Source organism: Euleptes europaea, chromosome 17 (genome assembly GCF_029931775.1).
Source record: "Euleptes europaea isolate rEulEur1 chromosome 17, rEulEur1.hap1, whole genome shotgun sequence".
NCBI lineage: Eukaryota > Metazoa > Chordata > Lepidosauria > Squamata > Sphaerodactylidae > Euleptes > Euleptes europaea.
The window spans coordinates 28,380,529-28,398,019 of record NC_079328.1 but is presented as its reverse complement, the minus strand read 5'-3'; the positions used below and the strand labels follow the sequence as shown (position 1 = coordinate 28,398,019).

Below are 17,491 nucleotides of genomic sequence, written 5' to 3'. Positions count from 1 at the left end.
CAGTTATCCGTCCCATGCTGTCCCCTCTTCCCAACATGAAAAGCTACCACAGCCATATGGTCAAACTCTCTACTTCCTCAAGCCTGTGAGAAAAGAAGCTGCTAGCAATCGAACGAGAGCTTTCTTGTTCACATTTATTTTCAGGGCTGCTTTTTACAGCTCCACACACACTCATTTGCAGAAAATGAGTATTTAAGTCCAGATATGCTAATATTTTGCAATATATTCTAAATTTAATCTATCAATCGAGTGCATTTTTATACCACCTTTCCTCCAAGGAGCTCACAGCAATGCACATGTCTCTTTCTTCCTCATTTTATCTTCTCGATAACCCTGTGAGGTAGGCTGAAAGAGAGAGAGAGTAACCCATCCTTGGAATGAGGTGGGATTTGAGATTTAAAAAACAAGGCCGATGGTGCAACATATGATAAAAATGTATTTTATTACTCAGTTAAAATTCCCAGCATTCCCTGCGCATTTCACCAAGAGGTTTCTTCATGGGAATCTGTAATATATAATATGTAATTGGATTACTGAGTTTGCATAAATAGTTATTTAGCTAAATGTATATAAATACATATTAAAAAGTCAAAATACAGGTTGTACAGTCAATTATCAGCCACATACAAAAACCTCTAGATCTTATTCTGTCCTTGAGATTGCATGAAGGAAAATGGAGGAGAAAGAAAAAAAGTCCCAGTAAGTAAGAAGGATAAGATAAAGCTGTCCTGTGCCCGACAGGTTTTGGCTCTAATTTAAAGAATCTTTTTTTTTGCTTTTTTTTTGCTTTTTTTTTGGCTAAATGAATGTTATGAACTTGTTAGTCTTGCAGTTAGTCGGACTGCCCAGAGGCATTTTTTGGCTGTTGTCTCCTAACTTATTCCTAGCGACAGAGCTCAGATGCATTTGAAAAAAAATGTTTGCTCTTGAGATTGCGATTTTGCTGTCATTTTGAAGCTTCTCTGAGAAGGATATGGTGACAGAGTCAGACAAGACCAGGGCCCGGAATTCAACCCAGAGCTATAGTGGTTAGAGTGTTGGACTAGAATCCGGGAGAACCAGGTTCAAATCCCCGCTCTGCCATGGAAGTTTGCTGTGGGACCTTGGGCCAGCCAACCTGGCCTACTTCACAAGATTGTTATGAGGATAAAGTGAAGTAGGTAAATAAACATAGCTGACCATCTGTAAAAATCCAAAGACATAGAGGCAAGCCACCCACCATCCCCAGGTCTACAATCTTGCTCATATAACAGATATTTTAATATTTTCTTTCAGCCTTGTTTGCTGGAATTTTTTAAAAAAACTAAACTTTTTGTCACATAAGGGGGTAATTTTGAAGAGGTTTGTTTTGTTGTATTTCTATATCACAGACGCACACGATGGTGCTCTTAAGAATATTGAAGCAAGCAAAATAAATTCCTTCAAAAGAAACGCTTTGCTGAAAAACCTTTTTTAAGTCAAAAGAACCGCTGTCCAGCGCACAAAGAAGTAGTTTTGAAGGCATTTCTGTTCACTTTTCTAGTTTCTTTCTTTTTCTGCAACACATGGGTTTTCCTGCAATCTGTGCATATTGGGGTCACAAAAGTGTGCATCTGTGGAACAGCAAAAAAAAAAACACAATTTGGCGAAATGTTCACGGTCCTAGTGAACACTAGGGAGAAATTGGAGGGGAGACCAAAAAGCACAAACCCCTTTCAGACCGCTTATCTCTCGTAAGAGTAGGTTTCAATATGAAAAGCAGTGGGAGGAAGGACTAGGTTCGATTGCTAAATCCATGCCAATAGGATTTTTGCAACCATCCCAAAATTATTATAGAGTGGACTTTCTTTCCCCATGGCAACAGGTGTTTTTTTTTTTTTTTTAAGTTCAGTTTTGGATTGTGCTCTGAGGTTTTCTTTATTGGCCGTGCTGCTGTTTGCTTCCAGACATGAGCAAGGTTAAGCGGAGAGATTGCTTTTCTAATCAAATCCTGTTGCTTGTGATTAGAAAAGCAACTGGAGTATGAAAAAACAGGGCCTCAAAATAACTTGCCGAACCTGCTTCTTTCCCTCAATGTCTCATCTGGAAATGGGTACTTAGATTTCACAGGGAGGTCTTTAAATTCATCCGCCTTGCTTTTGCAAAAGGGGGGGAGTAGCTTTCTAAAACCCAGCTGAGAAGAATGAATTTCCGTTTGTTCCACTTCATCGCTGCTTGGTATTAAGGGGTGGTCTCTGTGTTTCTTTCCCTTTATGGCCTGCTGGTGATGGAAAGTACCATCAAGTCAAATCCCCATAGGGTTTTCAAGGCAAGAGACGTTCAGGTTGGTTTGCCATTGCCTGCGTCTACATAGCAACCCTGGACTTCCTTGGTAGTCTCCTATGCAAATACCAACCAGGGCCAACCTGGCTTAGCTTCTGACACCTGCCATGATCAGGCTAGCCTGGGCCTATCCACGTATGATCTCATACACCACCTAGAGTCATTAGGCACCTCATTTTTGTCTGTCCCCTCTATTCAGGAGGTCTGCTTCTCTATAGCCTGTGTAAACTCATTTCTGGTGGCTGCATCCACACTTTGGAACAGCCAGCCGGATATGGTATGGAAATGTTCCACTCTCCCTTTTGTAAAAGTGGAATTACTCGGACATTCCCTTTGGTGGAAATAACTAGTGAATGTCTTTGGCAGCTGGTGGGAATATTTATTGCAGGAGAGGCAGTTTTAACATGGTGTACCTGATGCAGTTTTAATTTGATTTATGTATTTCCGCTATGTATTTTGACTGTATATGTTTACATTTTGTAAGCCAACTGCAGCATTGTGGGAAGGCAGGATATAAGTATTTTAAAATAAATAAACATTGCCGTAAGTCAGAAGCGACTCGATGGCGCTTAACTCACACTCATAGCAAAGATGTTAAATGTGACTCTCACACACATTTAGTATAGTTTGTAAGTAAGGGGCTTGACATTAAGGGCCAGTGGACTCCAAAGAGGCAGCAAGCTCAATAGTAGAAGAGCACTGGCTTCGCATGTGGAAGACTGCAGCTCCTCCAGACTTGCCTTTCAGGACCTTGGAAAGCTCCTGCTAGGTGGAATCCTGATGGATTGACTGTGTAAAGATGGATTGCGTCTATAAAGGAAGCCACGGCCCTCAGTTTGCAAGACCTGAGCAAGACTATTAAAGATAGGACGCTTCGGATCTTAAGGGGGAAATGGTCTTGAGTTGGTAGAACAGCTGAAGTATTTTCTTGCATAAGTAAATGATGGGGCTGTTCAGATTTTGTCCAGCCAAGTACACAGTTCCTCTTAAAAGCATACCATTTGTTGTCCTAGAATTTGCATGCTTAATATAGCACACCTTTATTCATATACAGGCTGCAGTGTAATCTCTACCTCAAAACTAAGATAGCACTGCACCAAGTTAGCTGTTCTGAAACTGCTAACTAAGGAATATTGTCATGACATTCAAAAGGACTTTTAATTTCAGGAGGGAATGATTTTTTCAGATTTAAGTGTTAAATTTAGAATGAGACGCCTGATGAAACAAAGGTGTAATGATGAAGAATTACAAAAAGAAAAGCGAGGTGAGGGAAAATCGATGATGAACTGTACACGCTCAAACATTCCATCTCAAATGCCTGCATGCTCATATACTACCAGAAGCTGATCAGAGATGCTGACTTTTTAAACCTCTTTTCTCTGAATGCAATGAAATCCATCCAGCATTCAGAATCTGTTTCATAGTGTACAGTTTTAAATAATCGTTGGATTTCCTGAACATATTTAATGTAATAGAAGCCTTTAAAAAAAAAAGGTTCACATATCCTAGCTACATAAAAAGAAAGTATTTTGTGATGGAAAGTTTATGGTAATTTCTATTAAATAGATTTGATTTCTCCACTGCTACCAGTGCTTTTAGAATGATTCTCAAACACATTCTCTGGTGTAGCACCATTTAGTAGACCGAAGTATCCTCACAACTAGTGATACCAGGAATGCCTTGTTTGTGTCCTGGTTGCTGAATATTCAATATTTTTGTCATAGTAGTAAAATGTTTTTACAGTTCTTATACTTTGACATAAATTACTATTTTGAATATTAACTACTTGTAAGTGGTAACAATGTACTTTTTAATAAATATTCCAGATTCTTAAAAAAACAAAAAACAAAAAAACAAGATTCTGAGGACATTGATCCATAGGGTCGCCATGAGTCGGAAGCGACTTGACGGCACTTAACATACATGCCGGTGGAGTCCTGAGCAAGCTGGACCTACAGTTTCACTCAGCATAAGCAAACCTTGGATGTAGGAGAAAAAAGCCTTGGGTAACTTGTATAAAGGCACCTCTCTGTAGTGTTCTTGAGAGGATGTATGTTATTCTGCCTCCTTGGCTTCCTTAGTGTTCCCTACCAAGTGATGCACAGGGGTTGAATTGTAGGCAAGGTGTATGGGGGCAACAAGCCATCCCATCTAAACTGTTGGTGTTACGTCGTTCTCCTACCAGTGTGGAATCAGACGCATACAAAGTTCCACTTCCTTAAGATTTGTCTTCTGTTTTGTTTCCTTCCTCTCTTCTTAAATGCAACTTCAGTATCTTCTTTTGGTACGAAATGAGATGACCGTTTCCCAGAAGCACATGGGAGAGTTCTGTGGATCACTTAAGCAGTACTTGAAAAATGTGGCAGGAGAACAGGACTGCTTCCAGTAAGTACAATTTCTACATTTCTGCTGAAAATGTGTGTGACATTGCCAGCAGGAGGGCAGTTGAGGAAATAGCCAAAAGTAATGTGGTGCATACAATAGTCGATTTGTGCAATAATCAGAGGGAGGGCTGAGTTTCCATAACTATTTATTTACTTTAGTTGTTGTAGACTTCTACATATGGAATTGAATGGTGAGCAGGTCAAAACTGTTGGTGTTTGGGGGCTGAATGAGTTCAGTAAGCCTCAATATTCAGACATGAGTAAGTTCTTTTGGCCCACAAATTCAAATTCAAATACCTTTATTGGCATAGTACAATCTGTAGTGTATAAAAGGATAAAAAGATAAAAGTTAGAGTAAAATAAATTAATTAATATAAATATTAATAAATAATGTTGTGAGTCTACTTTCGACCATCGGTTTACTATCATCAGAAATTTACTATCATCAGAAATTACGTTTTCGATTATCTCAGGGTCCTTATCAGCTAATAGTTTGTAAAGAATTTTTGTATTATTTGAGGAGAAATTCAAAACTATAGGTTTTATTAGGTTTCCTCTTGGTGAATCATAAATTTAGGTGGCAGTCCAAGAGAATATGAGATTTGGCCCACAAAGCCAACTCTAAGTAGCCTCCCCCACTCTGTGGACCAGTTGATGGCTATATGTTTATTACTGGTTTTCTCTTCACTTGAAGTGACTCCATTGAAATCCATTGTTTCTGAGGTGATAATAAATTTATGACTACGGTGCTAGGACTGTAAATAGCTTACACATGCAAGTCACTAGTTGAGGAAGTGCTCATGAGGTGATGAATATGCATATCAGTGGCATCTTGGAAGTTGTATAGAAATATTTGCTAGAGGCTCATTCTGGAAAAATGAACTACCCCACTGGTGTCAGAAAATGAGAAATATAGGATAAGTAAATAATATATATATAATAAAATAAATGAACTAGCCTACTGGTGTCAGAAAATAAGAAATATTGGATAGGTATATATACATGTAGGTGTTTTTAACATGCACACGCATATATAAAAATACCACTTTTACCTATCCTATATTTCTTATTTTCTGACACAAGTAGGCTAGTTCATTTTTATTTTATATTGCCCCCCCCCTTTCTGGGGTTGATAACTTCTGCAGTTCATTTCTAATGAGATTGTATGGATTGGTCTGTCTTGAATATATTGGATTGGATCCAACTTGCCACTTCGGGACACTTCTGCTTGCACAAGATATGCTATCTCCCCCGAGTCTCCCCTTCCTGCTGCAGTTTCCATATCCTTTCCAAGGGTCCCAAGTCTTCAGAAGCAGCTGACTGCAGTGAGAGAGGAGAAATGGGCATGATCGACATCACAAGTAGAACTCAGTTTGCAGTTCTTGGGCATGATCTCACTGCTTGGCTTTCTCCTTCCTAGGCTCCTTGGAAGTTCATAAGAACCTTTATAAGGCTAGTTTCCTTCAGAGACCAGAGCACTGCAGAGTTAGGGTACCTTTGCAACGATCTCTAGTTCCACATGAGTATAAGTGAGCTAGGATTATAAGTGTCTGCTGTTACCCACCCATATTGGAAGAATCTAAAATGGAGCATCACTCAAAGCTTCATTATCCAGCTACCTTTCTTGAGACAGAAACCAAAGCCTTAACTTTCAGCAAGCTTAGAAAAAAAACGGTAGTATAAATAATTCACCAAACCACAGAAATATAAGTATCCAACCGTGTACTGCACTCCTCAGTCAAACTGCATCCTTCTAAGCCCATGGGCTTCAATGGACTTAGAAGGGCGTAACTCTGTTTAGGATTGCGTTGTCAATTACGTGTGCATGCATGCATATTCCACACACATGCAAAAAAGTGAATTTTTTTAATAAAGAAAAAAGGCTTCCTTTTAATGCCTCCTTGATGGGCATTCACTTCAATAATTTTAAAACTATTTCCATAATTCTTGACGCTCATTTCTTTCTTTACAATTTTTGATCTGTTGGGTTGGATTCAGGCTAAATTTTCCACTAATGGAAGAGGCGGTGTAATTTCAGCCAAGTTCCCTTGTCTGCTGCACATCTGTGATTTGACCTCACGGTCCCTCCCCCCCCCCCCAAGCAGCATTTGGTGATCAGTGATCTCCAGTGGTAGGGGGGAGGCAGGAACGTTCTGGTCCATTAACAGAGTGCCATCTGTCAGTGGAAAATTTAATCTGGATCCAACCCGTTGTTTTCTGGAACCGGGAAAGTCCATTAAACCTGCATACTTCTTTAGGCATACATCCCAGTGAACTCAGGAGGACTTTATTATGAAACATTTCGGTTTTTTGTGTTTTAAAACAGCACTTACAGCAACGGTATAAAGAACATGGATGGATTACAGTATCGATTATAAATGCATTATAGCACCCATTATAGGATGCATGATGTTTGGAATAAAATATATTGCACACAAAAGATCTTTTAACCACCCATTAACAGATCATCTGTTGCCTACAAATGGAATTGGTGTCCTAAATCTAGATACGTATGAGACCTATGGAAAAACTGGTTTGTGATGTTATAGAAAAGCATCAGAGCATTTACATTCCTCTCAAAATAATATATTATTTTGCATGATTCACAAAGCAAATCTTTGCTTATGTATTAGCTTTGTAAACAAAAAGTGCAATTATCTGCTTTATACCAAAGATTAGCCAATCCCACCCCCCACCACCTGCCCCTCACTTCCCTTCCTCCTAGGAGGACACGGCAAAAGGTGTCCTCTTCCTTATACTGTGTGGCCCAACCCTTGTCATTGGGCTTCACGTAGGGGTTGTGCACACCCCCACCCTATCATAAAGACAGATGCTTTGCTTTCAGGGGGGTGGGAATCAGCCAGGGTCCATAATACCAGGTGCATGTGGATCCAGGTTACAAGCAGCTCTTCCTTATGCCACAAGGTAAAATTGGGATGGAAGGACAAGGACCATGTTAAGATTCCTGATCTATTTGCGAAGGCTAGCAATCAGAGCCAGTTAGCAAAGGGCTCCTTGCTGCTGTTAATGGCCCACTTGGCACTGATTGTGGCCATCAACTAACAGGGACCATTATCAGAGAGAAAGCGCCTCCTTCAGCTGTGGTGTGGCAGACCTTGGCACTCTGCAGACCTCCTGCAGTAGCCATAACCATTCTCACTTTTGATTGCAGTCTGTTTTCTTCACTTTTCTGTTCTCTTTTGCAGTGTAACTGCAGTGAGGCTGCCAGACGGAGTCACTTTCATCGTCTACGAGTTCTGGGAAAGCGAGGACGATTGGAAGCGGTAAGGGAGCAAAATCAGGCAGTCAAGGCATGTTGCAGCAGCAGCCCCTGCATATGCAGAGTTTGTGTAATTCCTTTTCAGAGATCCCCCGTATTATGCCCAGGTGGAAATGTTTCCCCTAGCAAGGGTGCCCCGGATTGCTGTGGGGCTCCAGCAGCTTTTCACTCTGGTCCTCTTTGCTTGGGTGGTGGGGCAAAGTAGGCACCAGAGGCAGCTCGAGGCATTTTTACCATCCCAAAGGCCCTCCCCTTCAGTGCCATGGGAGGGTCCATGGCTCAATGGGAGAGTACTTCAGCATCTCCAGTTAAAGAATCAGGTAGTAGGTGATGTGAAAGCCCTTATGATTCACCTTCCCTTTCAACCACTTCAATATCCCACTCTCTCAGCCCGCCTGTATATGCTAAGGGAAAAAGCGTTGGCCTGAGTATATTTGTGAGGAAATTATTTTCCTTCTCCTCCAGCCCCACACCAGTATTTACCTCAGAGAGAAATAGGACACATGAGGCTTTTTAACTTGAACAGACAAAACAGGGAAGTTTATTGAACAGAACTCACAGAGATTGGTTTTCAAGGAAGAGGCAGAATTTGGAGGGAAAACTCAGAGTCAGATTTATATACTGCAAGATTACGTCAGAGAAATAGCTTAGATGTTTTCTTCACTCACATTACTTCAGTTCCCAGTTTCAAGCTTAGTTCTGTCCCTCAGAACTGTTATTCAGATTCAGACTCTCAAACTCTGTCCCCAGCCTATCTCTCTCTGACTACCCCACCTGAGTGGCTGTAGTCCTCCACACCTACCTGCTACCGGAATAGCTCTACCTCAGAGACTAATTCCCCCTTGTGACCTAAGAATGTGCCCTCTCTAACCCAGTTCTCACTCCTGTCACTACCATAGGTTGTGTGTTTCAATAGCTTCGGCTTTAACAGAACCCCTCAGGTTCACAGAGTACAGTCTGGCTTCCGCTCAGTCTCGCTACCAAGCTTCCAATCTATCACAGCCTTCTCTGGCTGGTCCCAAGCTTTGACTACTTTCACAGCCTTCTATCCAGGCTGGGTCCCAAGCTTCGACTACTTTCACAGCCTTCTATCCAGACTGGGTCCCAAGCTTTGACTACTTTCACAGCCTTCTATCCAGGCTGGGTCCCAAGCTTCGACTACTTTCACAGCCCTCTATCCAGGCTGGGTCCCAAGCTTTGACTACTTTCACAGCCCTCTATCCAGGCTGGGTCCCAAGCTTCGACTACTTTCACAGCCTTCTATCCAGGCTGGGTCCCAAGCTTCGACTACTTTCACAGCCCTCTATCCAGGCTGGGTCCCAAGCTTTGATTACTTTCACAGCCTTCTATCCAGGCTGGGTCCCAAGCTTCGACTACTTTCACAGCCCTCTATCCAGGCTGGGTCCCAAGCTTTGACTACTTTCACAGCCCTCTATCCAGGCTGGGTCCCAAGCTTTGACTACTTTCACAGCCTTCTATCCAGGCTGGGTCTCTAGCTTCGAATGCTTTTCTGTCTCTCAGAGCTCCGAGTGTCAGCTCTCTGGCTCCGCCCACTCTTGGTCTGTCAGCTCTTGCTGCAGATTAGCCCCTTATCCATCACAGCTCTCTGCCTGTCAGAGTAGACAATACTGACCTTGATGTACTGGGGATCTGATTCAGTATAAGGCAGCTTCATGTGTGTCTTCATGAGTCTAAGGCAAGCACACCTTGGACACCTGACTGCAGCAAAACAGGTAGGGTGAGGGGGTAGAGAGAGGTGCCAGCTGCAGCTTGACTCTCCTCCTGGTTGGGTAATGAACCATAAGCTTGCTACTGCTTGCTATTTTTTTTATTATTATTATTATTTATTACATTTCTACCCCGCTCTCCCCAACCCGAAGGTCAGGCTCAGAGCAGCTTACACAGTCTAAAAACACAATAAAGCAATAACCCATTAAAATAGTTTAAAATAATTTAAAATAGCCCATTAATGCCCCTCAATGGCGCCACAACTCCAGAGACATAAATTTGTAATAAAATTAATCTAACCACACCCTAAGGTGGTATTGAAGGGGTGGTGCTCAGCAGCGAGGAAACGGGGGGAAGGACTAGGGAGGCCAGTAATTATCATGAGAACCGTCGCTGGCCTCAACCATAAGCCCGGCGGAATAGCTCCGTCTTACAAGCCCTAGGAAATTCCTGAAGGTCCCGCAGGGCCCTGATCTCATTAGGGAGGCTATTCCACCAGGCAGGGGTCAGGGCCGAAAAAGCCCTGGCCCTTGTTGAGGCCAGCCGGATACTCCTTGGGCCAGGGATCACCAGCAAGTTGGAATTACATGAACTTAAGCGTCTCTGGGGAAAATACCAGGAGAGGCGGTCCCGTATATTTTATTAATATATCTAAAGGATCCCTTCCCCCCAGGTCTCTAGGAATTTCCCAACCCTGAGTTAGCAACACTGGCATATTCAGTAGCAGCTTTCCTGCAAAAAGGTTTTTAAAGGCCCTGTAAAATGTCATCTACGAGTACAGGAAACTTTTTGGACAGTTTGGTTTCAGTGGTTTCAGCTTGTAGATTGTTACGTTCATATTAGCGTGGTTACATAAGCCAGCTTGAATGCAGCACTCACATCTTATATTCTAATAGTGAAGTCAACAAATCTTTGGATACTTAAATCCAGTGAATGGGGCTGTGAATGGAAAAGAAAGATATTTCTACAAACCTGAAAAGGGCTCCAGGTTTGCAGAAAAATGTGAAATCTTTAAAAAAAAAATATATTGGTGGGTTTTAAAAACCCAAAAATGATCAAAGGAGTACCTGTAGCTTTAAAAATGGATTTCCTTAGTGGCTGTTGCTAGGCAACCACAGCATTCCAGGCTTGAGTTTCTGTTAGTAAAAGGCAGGGCCCTTTCCAGGCTGTTTTGGCATCTGAGGGAGGACTCATATGGGCCAGATGTGACTAGTGTTGCTAGCTTCAGGGAAATTCCTGGAGATTTTGTGGTGGAGCCTGAGGAGGACAGGTGAATTAGTACCACCCAATTTGCATGACTCAACTAGGACTAGCTGCTTGCTGCTGTTCAACAGCAGGGACCCTATGAAAGCCAGCATGGTGTAGCAGAGTTTCAGAGTAATGTCTGGGGGATCCAGGTTCAAATCTCCATCTTGCTGTGGAAGTTCACTGGAAGATTTTGGGCCAAGTCCTTGTGGTTTTCCACTTGTATTTATGTAAATCTCTAAGATGAATGCTATCAGCCATCAGCTAAGGAGAAGTTAATGAGACAGGGGGATACAGGGATGAGGGGGTAGGAGTGGTTGGTGAGAGGGGAGAGGGTTCCATCTCTGAGAGTGACAGCGTCCAAGAGATAAAGGTTCTAATGAGGTATCTGGGATACAGGAGTGGAGAAATTGTGACATACAGCCCAAATGTAAATATTAACTTCTGTATGAATCAGCCAAAATCTATTTTTAAAAAAGACAACGGGTTGAGTCCAAAGCCTGTTTTTAACCAGTGGAATGGAGAGAGAGCCATATTTATCAGTTTCTTCCTCTCACTGCCCACCCCTGCTTCCCTTCCCATTGCAACAAGACAGCAAACCTGAACTAAACACATTTTTAAATGTGATATAATTGCAGTGGGGGGAAACCTGAACATGTGACATTTTGGGAGGCAATGGAGCTTTTAAAAATAGAACCCCTATGCCACTGAATTAAACATACCTTTTCGGAGTGACCCTTAGACAAATGAAACTGTTCTGCAAAAGCTAAGCAATGACCGGTGTTGATTGGCTAGCACCCATGCTGTCCCTAACACACACACCCTTTTCTTTGCATCCTTTAAAAAAGGGGCCATGGTTTTAGACTAATGACCGTGATGGGCAGAGACATGAATGGGCATATGCACATGTGGCACATTAAGAAACATAAAAAATGCAGGCAGACAGAACGAAACATTCCAGCAGGGACAAGACTGACAACTCAGTTTGCTGGAAAGTACATTTGTCATTCAACTTGCACAACCAGGAGGAGTCTGGACACATTCCACAGTGGTGAGATCGGTTGTCAATTTTGCTTTTCCTTTAAAAAAAATCATTTCAAGTTTAGACACTGTGCCAAAACTCTCACCCAGCGAGATATCCGAGTGTCTTGAGTTCCCTACAGAGGCTTCCTGCCATCTACATGCACATCATCCACTCTGCTGCATACCACTATTTCTCCATCCCCCCCTAAAAGTCCTGCTCTCCTAGATACAATGCTCTGTGTACTTTAGAGAGAGCCAGTGTGGTATAGAAGAAGAGTTGGTTTTTATATTCCAACTTTCTCTGCCACTTAAGGAAGATTCAAACCGGCTTCCAATCACCTTCCCTTCCCCTCCCCACAACAGACACTCTGGGAGGTAGGTGGGGCTGAGAGAGCTCTAAGAGAGCTGTGACAAGCCCAAGGTCACCCAGCTGGCTTCATGTGGAGGAGTGGGGAAACCATCCTGGTTCACCAGATTAGCGTCCAACACTCATGTGGAGGAGTGGGGAATCAAACCCGGTTCTCCAGATCACCGTCCACCACTCCAAACCACTGCTCTTAACCATGATACCATGCTGACTCTTTAGTGGTTAAGAGTGGTGGACTCTAATCTGGAGAACTGTGTTTGATTCCCCACTCCTCCACATGAAGCCTGCTGGGTGACCTTGGGCCAGACTAGTTCTCTCAGAACTCTCTCAGCCCATGTGGAGGCAGGCAATGGCAAACCACCTCTGAACGTCTCTTGCCTTGAAAACAGTATGGGGTCACCATAAGTCAGCTGTGATTTGATGGCACATACACACACACATGTATTCCAAAGGAATATTTTAAATGAAAGCATACATTGATGGGGTTATTGGCTCTCACCAAAAACAGGGGACACACTGACCAGCAAAACAGCAAGAGGACTATGCCAATGGAAAAGGGTCTGGTTCCAGGCAGGCTCAGTGGTAGAGTATCTGCTTGGCATGCAGAAGGTCCCAGGTCTGCCTGAGACTGGAGATTCACTGCCTGTCTGTGTAGACAGTACTAACCTTGATAGACCAATCATCTGTCAGTAGAAGTAAGCACTGTTCATTCAATGTCAGAGGCAAGAAAACAATTTAAAATAAGCTGGTTTCAAAATTCCTATAGAAAATCACAATGGGTAGCCGTGTTAGTCTGTCACTAGCAGTAGAAAAGAGCAGGAGTCAGTAGCACATTAAAGACTAACAAAATTTCTGGCAGGGTATGAGCTTTCTGAAGAAGTGAGCTGTGGCTCACGAAAGCTCATACCCTGCCTGAAAATTTTAGTCTTTAAGGTGCTACTGGACTCCTACTCTTTTCTACTCCTGTAGAAAATGTAATGGATAAAAATCTACCTTCTGCCTAGCCAGATGTGGAGGGAGCACATTCTCATTGATCACAGATGTAAGTGTACTTTCATTCTGGAAAAAATACTAAAGAAGGTTTAGTCAATTTGCATGGATTATTCATCACATTTGCATAATTTATTCTGCCTTTCTAGACTCTGGCATAATTTGTTATGGGACTTGGGAGAGCAAGTAACTGAAACCTAAACCACTGGACAGCTGTCTGGCTAGTGAGATTTCAATTGGCGTTTCACAACCTTGAGGGCTCCCTTTTCGAAGAAGGAATGTGGTATTTTCAGGATGCTGAATTCTCTGCCTTATAACACCTGCTGCAAGCATCCTACACTCTCACAGAGGCATGGTCCACATCCAGCCCTATGACGCCAAGTAATTAGCTCTTGAAAAATCTACTTGGAGAGGGGCTGTGGCTCAGTGGTAGAGCATCTGCTTGATATGCAGAAGGTCCCAGGTTCAATCCCCGGCATCTCCAGTTAAAGGAACCAGGCAACTAGGTGATGTGAAAGACTTCTACCTGAGACCCTGGAGAGCCGCTGCCAGTCTGAGTAGACAATACTGACTTAAATGGACCAAGGGTCTGATTCAGTATAAGGCAGCTTCATGTGTACTTCCCTGGCTCTACCAGAATGAATTCTTCTGAGGCTACAGTGTAAGGGCAAAGACAATCCTGGTCTCAATCGTAAGAGAAGCTGCGCTGGATCAGACCAGTGGTCCATCTAGTACAGCATCTTGGTCTCACACACTGGTTACTATGGAGGGCCAACAACGGAGCATAGACGCTGTGGCCTTCCCTTGATGTCACCATGCTGAACCAATAAGCCTCCGAATACCACTACCAAGAGGAACTTCTTCCACTCCTACAAGAAAATCCAAAACTGGGTTGGTTTCCCCACTCCTCCACATGAAGCCTGCTGGGTGACCTTGTGCTAGTCACAGCTCTCTCAGAGCTCTCTCAGCCCCATCTACCTCCCAAGGTGTGTGTTGTGGGGAGGGGAAGGGAAGGTGATTGTAAGTTGGGTTGATTCTTCCTTAAGTGGTAGAGAAAGTTGGCATGTAAAAAAACAACTCTTCTTCTTCTCTTATTGCTCCACTTGCAAACTCAGCCCCAATGGCTGCCACCCACTACACCAGGAGCCTCCTGTGGCTGGCATAAGTCAACTGGCTGCTTTTCTTTTCTCATCTCCAGGCACCTGCAGACTCCCGCTAGCAAAAGCTTTCAACATGTGAAGGTGGACACGCTGACTCAGCCAGAAGCAGTCTCCAGCGTGTCTGTTCCAGGTACTGATCTGGGACTTTGGCAGACTCCATAGAGGGTGGATGATCAGCATGGTATCTGATAGCTCATTTGGGATTGAGAGTCACATGGGAGGTGATTTTTCAGGAAGACTTTCAGTAACTAGGCACTCAGGCTCCCCCACTGTTTCATATCCCAGTAACAAGTTGTAGATTCTGCACTTTCTTCCCCCAATCAGGTTAGGCCACGGTTTCCCAACGTGGTATCCGTGGGTGCCATGGCACCTGCCAGGACTTCCCTTTGTGCCTGAGATTGTCCGAAAGCAGGTGGGGCCATTGTAAGGCAGGGCATCTTATTGGCTTCCTTCATTCAAATGAAAGGGTGGAAGATGAGAAGAACTGGTAAACACGTGGGCTTTTCTTAGTCCATGTGGTTCCACTCCCCTTCAGGCTTTCCTTCTTCCCAAGAGGTGTGAGGAGGGAGGTATTACATTTGACTCCGCCTCCTGCAGAAGCCATTTGCAGTTTGGCTCTGCCTCTTCTGGAAGCCATTTTTGGAGTGGTGCTCACCATCCCCTCTGAAAACTCCAAATGTGCCCATAGGCTCAAAAAGGTTGGGGACCCCTGATTTAGAGTTATAGTCCATGGGAGAACAAAAATCTGAAGGAAAAAAAATCCAAAGAAAAAGAAACAAAAAGAAAGTCCCTATGGGTAACCAGGCTGCTCTCAGGAGCTAAATCTTTGCCCCAACAAGGCCCTGTGGGGTAATTTGGGATTAGGAAAATAGTCGCCAAGAGGCTCAGACACCCCTCTTTTGCCCCTATGCTGTGGTTGAGCACCAAATGGGCACCCCGTACCTACTGGCAACAGCAGATTAGAAGTATTCTGCTTCATCTTGGAAGGCTTTAAGAGGGGAGTAGACATGTTCATGGAGGAGAGGGCTGTTCATGGCTACTAGTCAAAATGGATACTATTCATGATGCATTCCTCTTCTCTCCATGGTCAGAGGAGCTTGCCTATTATATTAGGTGCTGTGAGACCCAGGCAGGATAATGCTGCTGTAGTCATCTTGCTTGTGGGCTTCCTAGAGCGCCTGGTTGGCCACTGTGTGAACAGACTGCTGGACTTGATGGGCCTCAGTCCGATGCAGCATGGCTATTCTTATGTTCTTAGCTGGCAAAGGGTTGTTTAGATTCTCTCCTCTCTCAACACTTTTTGCCTTCTAGCCATAGGCACAGTTGAAAAATGCCCACATGTGGTGATGGGGTGGAGTCAATAGTTTGCTGATGGGTATAACGGTGCCCTTGTAAGACATCTCTGGCTTCTCTTCCCTCCCCTCTTCTGGCAGCTGCTTGGTGTACCCTGAACAGAGACTGACTTTGAGAGGACAGAAGACGAAGGGGGAGGCTGGTGTCATCTCCTCCTCCTGCCCCAGCGTGCTTGGCGCTTGCCCCTCTTTTGCGGAGAACAAAAAAAAAATATCCTGTCTTTTCTAATGACTTTGTTACAGGTGTCGTCTTTTTCAACACATTTCTACCTGGAAATGTTATTTGCTTGCTGTTTGAAGTGAAGGAAAAAACAGACCTCTCAAAGCCAAGCCTTCTGGCCTGCCAGACACACAATTCATCACCCCAAATTAACAAGAGCAGCCAGTGTCCTGGTTGGGTCCATTCTTGACCACAAATGTGCAGGGCAACACCATCCCAATTCTGGCAATGGGCTATTAACTTGCTGTATATTTGGGGGTCGATGGTTGGATGCCCCTGTATTCCAGGAGACTTTTTTTTCAGGAAGAAAAATCCTATCCAAGTACCCCAAACCCACTTCCCCTCGCCGGGATCTCAGGTTAGATTGTAAACTCTTTGGGGCAGGGCACTTCAGGGCTACTGGTGTTAAGGGGGCAGAATAACCCAAGCAAAACAGTAGTTTTTGCAGGCTCACTTTTCTCTGAATAAAGGACGACTTCATATATAGACCTGGACAAACGAGAGGGACTGCTGCTACACAGGCAACGGAGCAGAACACTGCGCTGAGAACTTTCCAGCAAGCCTACCTGCACAATGCACATTGGCCATGTGCAGGATCCGCCAGACCTACCAAATGCATATTCTTTTCACAACTTTTCATTCATGGACACATCCAAAACCCTTTCCTCTACCACACTGGAGCAGGAGATGCTTCAGAAGAGCCCAGGAGGCATCAACTTTGCATCTGCAAAAGAGTTCCCATTCAGAAACGGCTGCCCCCCATCACAGGAAGATGCTTGGTTTGGAACCTCCCAAGATGGTGTGATAGGTCCCAGCTAGGGTTGCCAACCTCCAGGTAGTAGCAGGAGATCTCCTGCTATTTCAACTGATCTCCAAGCGATAGAGATCAGTTCACCTGGAAGAAATGGCTGCTTTGGTCATTGGACTCTATGGCATTGAAGTCCCCAAACCCCACCCTCCTCAGGCTCCGCCCCAAAAACCTCCCGCCGGTGGTGAAGCGGGACCTGGCAACCCTAGTCCCAGCATCCCGTAGCAGCCATTTTGTGTTTGGCCTCCGCCCTCCATAGCAGCCATTTTGTGGTGGTACTTATTCACTTTCAGAATTCCAGAAGCACCCACAGGCTTAACAAGATGGGGAGGGTGTCTCTGATTGACCCGAGATTTTTAGAATAGACCTTTAAGCATAATCCATTAAAAGACCTTTTAGGTTTTTTTAAAAAAAAATAAACCAAAGTAGAGTTGCCAACCTCCAGGTGGGGCCTGGATATATCCCAGAATTACAACTGATCTCCAGATGACAGAGATCAGTTCTACTGGATGAAATGGTAGCTTCAGAGGGTGGACTTGATGGCTAGGGTTGCCAGGTCCCTCTTCTCAACCGGCGGGAGATTTTGGGGGCGGAGCCTGAAGAGGGAGGGGTTTGGGGAGGGACTTCAATGCC

At 43.9% G+C, this 17,491-nt stretch overlaps 1 protein-coding gene and 1 non-coding gene across 2 annotated transcripts in view; both read left to right on the top strand.

The window, feature by feature from the left end:
- The window catches only part of NECAB2 (N-terminal EF-hand calcium binding protein 2), a 197,963-nt gene extending 181,998 nt beyond the window's left edge, over positions 1-15,965 (top strand). Inside the window, exons 10-13 of the mRNA XM_056862621.1 lie at positions 4,574-4,686; positions 7,892-7,969; positions 14,517-14,608; positions 15,912-15,965. Of these exons, the coding sequence (XP_056718599.1) occupies positions 4,574-4,686; positions 7,892-7,969; positions 14,517-14,608; positions 15,912-15,940 (312 nt within the window). The 3' untranslated portion in view covers positions 15,941-15,965. The remainder of the gene's footprint in view (positions 1-4,573; positions 4,687-7,891; positions 7,970-14,516; positions 14,609-15,911) is intronic.
- On the top strand, positions 13,731-13,802 carry TRNAI-GAU (transfer RNA isoleucine (anticodon GAU)). The gene has a single exon. It is a non-coding gene; the product is annotated as a tRNA-Ile (tRNA).
- Positions 15,966-17,491: the final 1,526 nt, after the last annotated feature.